The sequence below is a fragment of the Oncorhynchus keta genome, chromosome 26, assembly GCF_023373465.1.
Source record: "Oncorhynchus keta strain PuntledgeMale-10-30-2019 chromosome 26, Oket_V2, whole genome shotgun sequence".
Classification (NCBI taxonomy): Eukaryota; Metazoa; Chordata; class Actinopteri; order Salmoniformes; family Salmonidae; genus Oncorhynchus; species Oncorhynchus keta.
The window spans coordinates 33,992,404-34,003,564 of NC_068446.1; the positions used below are offsets into that span (position 1 = coordinate 33,992,404).

Genomic DNA, 11,161 nt, shown 5'->3' on the forward strand with positions numbered 1-11,161 from the left:
ACCGCTGACTGACTGACCACTGCTGACTGACTGACCACCGCTGAATGACTGACCACCGCTGACTGACTGACCACCGCTGAATGACTGACCACTGCTGACTGACTGACCACCGCTGAATGACTGACCACCGCTGACTGACTGACCACCACTGAATGACTGACCACCGCTGACTGACCACCGCTGACTGACCACCGCTGACTGACCACCGCTGAATGACTGACCACCGCTGACTGACCACCGCTGAATGACTGACCACCGCTGACTGACTGACCACTGCTGACTGACTGACCACCGCTGACTGACCACCGCTGAATGACTGACCACTGCTGACTGACTGACCACCGCTGAATGACTGACCACCGCTGACTGACTGACCACCGCTGAATGACTGACCACCGCTGACTGACTGACCACCACTGAATGACTGACCACCGCTGACTGACCACCGCTGACTGACCACCGCTGACTGACCACCGCTGAATGACTGACCACCGCTGACTGACCACCGCTGAATGACTGACCACCGCTGACTGACTGACCACCGCTGACTGACCACCGCTGACTGACTGACCACCGCTGAATGACTGACCACCGCTGAATGACTGACCACCGCTGAATGACTGACCACCGCTGACTGACTGACCACCGCTGAATGACTGACCACCGCTGACTGACTGACCACCGCTGACTGACCACCGCTGACTGACTGACCACCGCTGACTGACCACCGCTGACTGACCACCGCTGACTGACCACCGCTGACTGACTGACCACCGCTGACTGACTGACCACCGCTGAATGACTGACCACCGCTGAATGACTGACCACCGCTGAATGACTGACCACCGCTGACTGACTGACCACCGCTGAATGACTGACCACCGCTGAATGACTGACCACCGCTGACTGACTGACCACCGCTGAATGACTGACCACCGCTGACTGACTGACCACCGCTGACTGACCACCGCTGACTGACTGACCACCGCTGACTGACCACCGCTGACTGACCACCGCTGACTGACCACCGCTGACCCACCGCTGAATGACTGACCACCGCTGACTGGCTGACCACCGCTGACTGACCACCGCTGACTGACTGACCACCGCTGACTGACCACCGCTGACTGACCACCGCTGAATGACTGACCACCGCTGACTGACTGACCACCGCTGACTGACTGACCACCACTGAATGACTGACCACCGCTGCATGACTGACCACTGCTGACTGACTGACCACTGCTGACTGACTGACCACCGCTGACTGACTGACCACCGCTGACTGACTGACCACCGCTGAATGACTGACCACCGCTGACTGACTGACCACTGCTGAATGACTGACCACCGCTGACTGACTGACCACCGCTGAATGACTGACCACCGCTGACTGACTGACCACCACTGAATGACTGACCACTGCTGAATGACTGACCACTGCTGAATGACTGACCACCGCTGACTGACCACCGCTGACTGACCACCGCTGACTGACTGACCACCGCTGACTGACTGACCACCGCTGAATGACTGACCACCGCTGACTGACTGACCACCGCTGACTGACTGACCACCGCTGACTGACTGACCACCGCTGAATGACTGACCACCGCTGACTGACCACCGCTGACTGACTGACCACCGCTGAATGACGACCATTGACTGACTGACCACCGCTGACTGACCACCGCTGACTGACTGACCACCGCTGACTGACTGACCACCGCTGACTGACTGACCACCGCTGACTGACTGACCACTGCTGAATGACTGACCACCGCTGACTGACCACCGCTGACTGACCACCGCTGAATGACTGACCACCGCTGACTGACTGACCACCGCTGAATGACTGACCACCGCTGACTGACCACCGCTGAATGACTGACCACCGCTGACTGACTGACCACCGCTGAATGACTGACCACCGCTGACTGACCACCGCTGAATGACTGACCACCGCTGACTGACTGACCACCGCTGACTGACTGACCACTGCTGAATGACTGACCACCGCTGACTGACTGACCACCGCTGAATGACTGACCACCGCTGACTGACTGACCACCACTGAATGACTGACCACCGCTGACTGACTGACCACCGCTGACTGACTGACCACCGCTGACTGACTGACCACCGCTAACTGACTGACCACCGCTGACTGACTGACCACCGCTGACTGACTGACCACCGCTGAATGACTGACCACCGCTGACTGACTGACCACCGCTGACTGACTGACCACTGCTGACTGACCACCGCTGAATGACTGACCACCGCTGACTGACTGACCACTGCTGACTGACTGACCACTGCTGACTGACTGACCACCGCTGACTGACTGACCACTGCTGACTGACTGACCACCGCTGACTGACTGACCACTGCTGACTGGGTTTCCGGTGGTAGACAAAAAAACACAATTCTCAGTGCCAAAGACGATGACATCCTATGCCAAATGTTTCCTGATGGGAACTAAGATTAGTAAAGTTATCAAATTCTCATACATAAACAGTTCAGAAGTAGCTGGTCAAGTATCTTTTATCTGTGACACACTGGTGTAAAAACCAGTAGAGCCTCATTATTGTTATGTTATTGTGTTTCTTTTTTTTGTTGTTTATTTTCATGACTGACCACCGCTGACTGACCACCGCTGACTGACCACCGCTGACTGACTGACCACCGCTGAATGACTGACCACCGCTGAATGACTGACCACCGCTGACTGACTGACCACCGCTGACTGACTGACCACTGCTGAATGACTGACCACCGCTGACTGACTGACCACCGCTGACTGACCACCGCTGACTGACTGACCACCGCTGACTGACTGACCACCGCTGACTGACCACCGCTGACTGACTGACCACCGCTGACTGACTGACCACCGCTGACTGACTGACCACCGCTGACTGACTGACCACCGCTGAATGACTGACCACCGCTGACTGACTGACCACCGCTGAATGACTGACCACTGCTGAATGACTGACCACCGCTGACTGACTGACCACTGCTGAATGACTGACCACCGCTGACTGACTGACCACCGCTGAATGACTGACCACTGCTGAATGACTGACCACCGCTGACTGACCACCGCTGACTGACTGACCACCGCTGACTGACTGACCACCGCTGACTGACTGACCACTGCTGACTGACTGACCACCGCTGAATGACTGACCACTGCTGAATGACTGACCACCGCTGAATGACTGACCACTGCTGAATGACTGACCACCGCTGACTGACTGACCACCGCTGAATGACTGACCACTGCTGACTGACTGACCACCGCTGAATGACTGACCACCGCTGACTGACTGACCACCACTGAATGACTGACCACTGCTGAATGACTGACCACTGCTGAATGACTGACCACCGCTGACTGACCACCGCTGACTGACCACCGCTGACTGACTGACCACCGCTGACTGACTGACCACCGCTGACTGACTGACCACCGCTGACTGACTGACCACCGCTGACTGACTGACCACCGCTGACTGACTGACCACCGCTGAATGACTGACCACCGCTGACTGACCACCGCTGACCTGACCACCGCTGAATGACGACCATTGACTGACTGACCACCGCTGACTGACCACCGCTGACTGACTGACCACCGCTGACTGACTGACCACCGCTGACTGACTGACCACCGCTGACTGACTGACCACTGCTGAATGACTGACCACCGCTGACTGACCACCGCTGACTGACCACCGCTGAATGACTGACCACCGCTGACTGACTGACCACCGCTGAATGACTGACCACCGCTGACTGACCACCGCTGAATGACTGACCACCGCTGACTGACTGACCACCGCTGAATGACTGACCACCGCTGACTGACCACCGCTGAATGACTGACCACCGCTGACTGACTGACCACCGCTGACTGACTGACCACTGCTGAATGACTGACCACCGCTGACTGACTGACCACCGCTGAATGACTGACCACCGCTGACTGACTGACCACCACTGAATGACTGACCACCGCTGACTGACTGACCACCGCTGACTGACTGACCACCGCTGACTGACTGACCACCGCTAACTGACTGACCACCGCTGACTGACTGACCACCGCTGACTGACTGACCACCGCTGAATGACTGACCACCGCTGACTGACTGACCACCGCTGACTGACTGACCACCGCTGACTGACCACCGCTGACTGACTGACCACCGCTGACTGACTGACCACCACTGAATGACTGACCACCGCTGCATGACTGACCACTGCTGAATGACTGACCACCGCTGACTGACCACCGCTGACTGACTGACCACTGCTGACTGGATTTCCGGTGGTAGACAAAAAAAACACAATTCTCAGTGCCAAAGACGATGACATCCTATGCCAAATGTTTCCTGATGGGAACTAAGATTAGTAAAGTTATCAAATTCTCATACATAAACAGTTCAGAAGTAGCTGGTCAAGTATCTTTTATCTGTGACACACTGGTGTAAAAACCAGTAGAGCCTCATTATTGTTATGTTATTGTGTTTCTTTTTTTTGTTGTTTATTTTCATGACTGACCACCGCTGACTGACCACCGCTGACTGACCACCGCTGACTGACTGACCACCGCTGAATGACTGACCACCGCTGAATGACTGACCACCGCTGACTGACTGACCACCGCTGACTGACTGACCACTGCTGAATGACTGACCACCGCTGACTGACTGACCACCGCTGACTGACCACCGCTGACTGACTGACCACCGCTGACTGACTGACCACCGCTGACTGACCACCGCTGACTGACTGACCACCGCTGACTGACTGACCACCGCTGACTGACTGACCACCGCTGACTGACTGACCACCGCTGAATGACTGACCACCGCTGACTGACTGACCACCGCTGAATGAGTGACCACTGCTGAATGACTGACCACCGCTGACTGACTGACCACTGCTGAATGACTGACCACCGCTGACTGACTGACCACCGCTGACTGACTGACCACTGCTGAATGACTGACCACCGCTGACTGACTGACCACCGCTGACTGACTGACCACCGCTGACTGACTGACCACCGCTGACTGACTGACCACTGCTGACTGACTGACCACCGCTGAATGACTGACCACTGCTGAATGACTGACCACCGCTGACTGACTGACCACCGCTGACTGACTGACCACCGCTGACTGACTGACCACCGCTGAATGACTGACCACCGCTGAATGACTGACCACCGCTGACTGACTGACCACCGCTGACTGACTGACCACCGCTGACTGACTGACCACCGCTGACTGACTGACCACCGCTGACTGACTGACCACCGCTGAATGACTGACCACCGCTGACTGACCACCGCTGACTGACTGACCACCGCTGACTGACTGACCACCACTGAATGACTGACCACCGCTGAATGACTGACCACCGCTGACTGACTGACCACTGCTGAATGACTGACCACCGCTGACTGACTGACCACCGCTGAATGACTGACCACCGCTGACTGACTGACCACCGCTGAATGACTGACCACCGCTGAATGACTGACCACCGCTGACTGACTGACCACCGCTGAATGACTGACCACTGCTGAATGACTGACCACCGCTGACTGACTGACCACCGCTGACTGACTGACCACCGCTGAATGACTGACCACTGCTGACTGACTGACCACCACTGAATGACTGACCACTGCTGAATGACTGACCACCGCTGAATGACTGACCACTGCTGAATGACTGACCACCGCTGAATGACTGACCACCGCTGAATGACTGACCACTGCTGACTGACTGACCACCACTGAATGACTGACCACTGCTGACTGACTGACCACCACTGAATGACTGACCACCGCTGACTGACTGACCACCGCTGACTGACTGACCACCGCTGACTGACCACCGCTGACTGACTGACCACTGCTGACTGACTGACCACCGCTGACTGACTGACCACCGCTGAATGACTGACCACTGCTGACTGACTGACCACCGCTGAATGACTGACCACTGCTGACTGACTGACCACCGCTGAATGACTGACCACCGCTGACTGACTGACCACCGCTGAATGACTGACCACCGCTGACTGACCACCGCTGACTGACTGACCACTGCTGACTGACTGACCACTGCTGAATGACTGACCACCGCTGAATGACTGACCACTGCTGACTGACTGACCACCGCTGAATGACTGACCACTGCTGACTGACTGACCACCGCTGAATGACTGACCACTGCTGACTGACTGACCACCGCTGAATGACTGACCACTGCTGACTGACTGACCACCGCTGAATGACTGACCACCGCTGACTGACCACCGCTGACTGACTGACCACTGCTGACTGACTGACCACCGCTGACTGACTGACCACCGCTGAATGACTGACCACTGCTGACTGACTGACCACCACTGAATGACTGACCACTGCTGACTGACTGACCACCACTGAATGACTGACCACCGCTGACTGACTGACCACCGCTGACTGACTGACCACCGCTGACTGACTGACCACTGCTGACTGACTGACCACCGCTGACTGACTGACCACCGCTGACTGACTGACCACCGCTGACTGACTGACCACTGCTGACTGACTGACCACCGCTGACTGACTGACCACCGCTGAATGACTGACCACTGCTGAATGACTGACCACCGCTGACTGACCACCGCTGAATGACTGACCACCGCTGACTGACTGACCACCGCTGAATGACTGACCACTGCTGACTGACTGACCACCGCTGAATGACTGACCACTGCTGACTGACTGACCACCGCTGAATGACTGACCACCGCTGACTGACTGACCACCGCTGAATGACTGACCACCGCTGACTGACCACCGCTGACTGACTGACCACTGCTGACTGACTGACCACTGCTGAATGACTGACCACCGCTGAATGACTGACCACTGCTGACTGACTGACCACCGCTGACTGACTGACCACCGCTGACTGACTGACCACCGCTGAATGACTGACCACCGCTGACTGACCACCGCTGACTGACTGACCACTGCTGACTGACTGACCACCGCTGACTGACTGACCACCGCTGAATGACTGACCACTGCTGACTGGGTTTCCGGTGGTAGACAAAAAAAACACAATTCTCAGTGCCAAAGACGATGACATCCTATGCCAAATGTTTCCTGATGGGAACTATGATTAGTAAAGTTATCAAATTCTCATACATAAACAGTTCAGAAGTAGCTGGTCAAGTATCTTTTATCTGTGACACACTGGTGTAAAAACCAGTAGAGCCTCATTATTGTTATGTTATTGTGTTTCTTTTTTTGTTGTTGTTTATTTTCATAAATATCTTCTTAACTCTATTTTCTTAAAACTGCATTGTTGGTTTTAAAGGCTTGTAAGCATTTCACGGTAAGGTCTACAACACCTGTTGTATTTGGCGTATGTGACAAATAAAATTGTATTTGATTTTGCTGTTGAGAACTTTGAAGAGCGCGATAGCTTTGGGTTAATCAGTATGATTTTCGACCTGACTCAAGTAAATGTATGTAAGATCAGGAGAATATCTTGTTTGTCCAGCACCAGCTCTGTAATAGCCTACAAATACAATCTACAGAATCCCAGACAAGCACAGAACAGCCAGCTCTCCCCATTGTGCCTAGGGGATATAGTGATGCACTTTACCACAAAGACAAGTCTAGACTATTCCCACATGGGAAATATAATGTAGCGAACCACTGGACAAACACTCCATCACATCAGCACACTAAGTGACCTGATGATGAGGTTTGTTCTCTTCCAGCTGAGTAAAACTGTGGCTGATTTCCACAAGAGGAGAAAATCTGGATTTTGAAAGCAAGAGGGGAAAAAAATCAGGGCTTTGTCACAATCACATCAAATCATGTTGTGCGACTGGCCTGGATGCCCGATGGCTCTGTCCCCTAATGTGGTGGGATGAGAGATGAGTGTGGACACAGGGCCAGGCGGGCAGAGAGCAGAGGGCAAAGTGTGGGACTCAACCGTGATTAATCTCCCAGGCTCATGTGACCTTTTTGAGGGCTGTGGTTTTGGTGACAGTTGGATGGGGTTAAATTATAGCAGAGGGAGAGAAGCGGAGGGAGAGGAGAGAGGAATCAGGGTCAATGTGTAATCAGGCCTTAAAACACACCGAACAGCAGCTGACTGCAGATAAACAACAAGCACCAGCCAGTCAGGCAGTCAGCCAGTCAGGCAGTCTATCAGACAGAACGTATCAGAATAGAGATTCAATCTCCTCCTTATATGCCATTTATCAGTTTAATCCTCCTCTTCTATAACTGGGCTGGATTCTACTGGTCAGACATTTTATCCTCAAACATTTTGCAAGAGCAACACTTGCATTTGTTAGAAGTGAGAAAGTCAGAAGTCACTTGCATCCATCCTCTTTTACTGCTGCTGAACCGTAGTCAGGGTGACAAGATGCTGAGAAAACTACGGAGACCCATCACCATCAACTAGAGGATTGCGACAGACCACATAGATATAGGAGATAGTATGGTGAGAATACCACTGAGCTGAGTGAATTGCTCAGCATAGACTTGTGCCACTTGTGCCTCTAAATTTGTCATGAGCCCTCAGATCCTCAGAAAGTTATACAGCTGCACCATGTAGAGCATCCTGCCTGGTAGCACCGCCTGGTAGCATCACCGCCTGGTATGGCAACTGCTCGGCGTCCGACCGCAAGGCGCTACAGAGGGTAGCGCGTATGGCCCAGCACATCACTGGGGCCCAGCTCCCTGCAATCCAGGATCTCTATACCAGGCGGTGTCAGAGGAAGGCACTAATAATTATCAAAGACTCCAGCCTCTCAAGTCACAGACTGTTCTCTCTGCTACCGCACAGCAAGCTATACTGATGCACAAAGTCTGGGACCAACAGGACCCTGAACAGCTTCTACCCCCAAGCCATAAGACTGCTAAATAGTCAGTTAAATATTTAACCAATAGTTACGCAAACTATCTGTATTGACCTTTTTTGCACAAACTCTTTTGACTCAGTACATATGCTGCTGTGCCTGGTTATTATCTATCTATCCTGTTGCCTAGTCACTTTGCCCCTATGTACATACAGCGCCTTCAGGAAGGATTCAGACCCAACGACTTTTTCCACATTTTGTCACATTACAGCCTTATTCTAAAATGGATGAACATTTTTAATTTCCTCATCAATCTACACACAATATCCCAGACAATTTAATCCGTTTTAGAATAAGGCTGCAACGTAACAAAATTTGGAAAAAGGCGAGGGTTTTGAATACTTTCCGAATGCACCGTATCTACCTCAATTTCTTCATACCCCTACACATGAACTTGGTACTGGTACCCCGCGTCTAAAGCCAAGTTAACATTACTCATTGTGGATTTATTCTTGGTTATTTCTCTAATTTCTCTCTCTCTGCTTTGATGGAAAGGGCCTATAAGTAAGCATTTCACTGTTAGTCTACACCTGTTGTTTACCAAGGATGTGACAAATAACATTGTATTTTATTTGTATTTGACACACAAAGCATCAGTAGGCTATATGAAATGTTAAAGGAGAGACTGTTGGAGGTGAGCAGTACTACATAGTTTTAAGGGTCTACTCACGTCTCAGGCGGTATCTTCATCTGAGCGTGAGCAGTGAAGCAGAACCAGCTGAAACACAGGATCCACAGGCCCAGCCTCAGCCCTGTGGAGGTTCCTCTGGGTCCCAGCCTCAGCCCTGTGGAGGTTCCTCTGGGTCCCAGCCTCAGCCCTGTGGGAGTTCCTCTGGGTCCCAGCCTCAGCCCTGTGGAGGTTCCTCTGGGTCCCAGCCTCAGCCCTGTGGGAGTTCCTCTGGGTCCCAGCCTCAGCCCTGTGGGGGTTCCTCTGGGTCCCAGCCTCAACCCTGTGGAGGTTCCTCTGGGTCCCAGCCTCAGCCCTGTGGGAGTTCCTCTGGGTCCCAGCCTCAGCCCTGTGGGGGTTCCTCTGGGTCCCAGCCTCAACCCTGTGGAGGTTCCTCTGGGTCCCAGCCTCAGCCCTGTTGGGGTTCCTCTGGGTCCCAGCCTCAACCCTGTGGGGGTTCCTCTGGGTCCCAGCCTGTTTGTTTCTCCACCTGATCTGGCTCTGGGTCGTAGTCCCATCCTGCCTGGGTCCACTGTGTCTCCTGAGGAGGATATCCGTACGGTTCCGCTGGCTATGGCTCCTCTCCAATATCTCAGTCAGCACACAACAAAACAACAACAACACACTTCAGGATCAGCAAGCCTGAATGAGTCTGCAGGGTTTAGGGGTAAGTTTTCTCATGTCGGCTAAAGGAAGTGGAAGACTCTGACGTTCTTTTTGACTGTGTGACCCAGACTGCTCTTCTCCTCAGTGTGCGTGAATATCCGGTGTCTGGATCCTGTCATCCTCCAACCCTTTCTTTCCTTATTTTATCATCCTCTCAAAACCACAGGTCAATCTCTCCTCTTTACAATCCTAAAGCACGACAACCTGCTCCTGTTGCCTTCTGGTGTTGGAAGATCACACTCCAATATGACACAATGAAGAGGCAGTATTTAGATCACTGCGACCTGTCCATCAACCATGACCAAGACATTCCAACAACTATTCACCAGAAGTTCACCATGCAGTGGTCATTCACATGGATCTAGAGTGCTGTAGTTCCTATGCGTCCTGCCGGTGAAGGTTCCCCTCCTGGTCCCTGGTATCCCAGAGCAGATGAAAAGGTCACGCAGAGACCAGACCAGACTGATGTGCCGTCACACTGACAACATCAACGGCCAGATGAAAATATCCACAGATAGAGGCAGGAGGGACGCATGTAGCAGCCATTGATTTGCCGACGCTGCCTTCTCTGACAGTCACCCAATTTAGGGCATAATCTACTTGGATTAAAACTCCCTACCCCAACCGACAAGGGGATAGGAGAGAGAGAGGAAGGGAGGGGTGGATAGAGGGAGGGAGGGGAGTAGAGAGGAGGGAGGGAGGGGAGTGGAGAGGAGGAGGGAGGGGAGGAGGGAGGGAGTGGAGAGGAGGAGGGAGGGGAGTGGAGAGGAGGAGGGAGGAGAGTAGAGAGGAGGGAGGGAGGGGAGTGGAGAGGAGGAGGGAGGGGAGTAGAGAGGAGGGAGGGAGGGGAGTGGAGAGGAGGGAGGA

At 53.5% G+C, this 11,161-nt stretch overlaps 1 protein-coding gene across 2 annotated transcripts in view; it reads right to left on the reverse strand.

The window, feature by feature from the left end:
* Positions 1-10,525, reverse strand: part of LOC118358776 (voltage-dependent calcium channel subunit alpha-2/delta-4-like) — a 93,412-nt gene extending 82,887 nt beyond the window's left edge. For both annotated transcript variants that reach the window (XM_052480582.1, XM_052480580.1), the window contains exon 1: positions 9,632-10,525. In XM_052480582.1, the coding sequence (XP_052336542.1) occupies positions 9,632-10,146 (515 nt within the window). In that variant the 5' untranslated portion in view covers positions 10,147-10,525. The remainder of the gene's footprint in view (positions 1-9,631) is intronic.
* Positions 10,526-11,161: the final 636 nt, after the last annotated feature.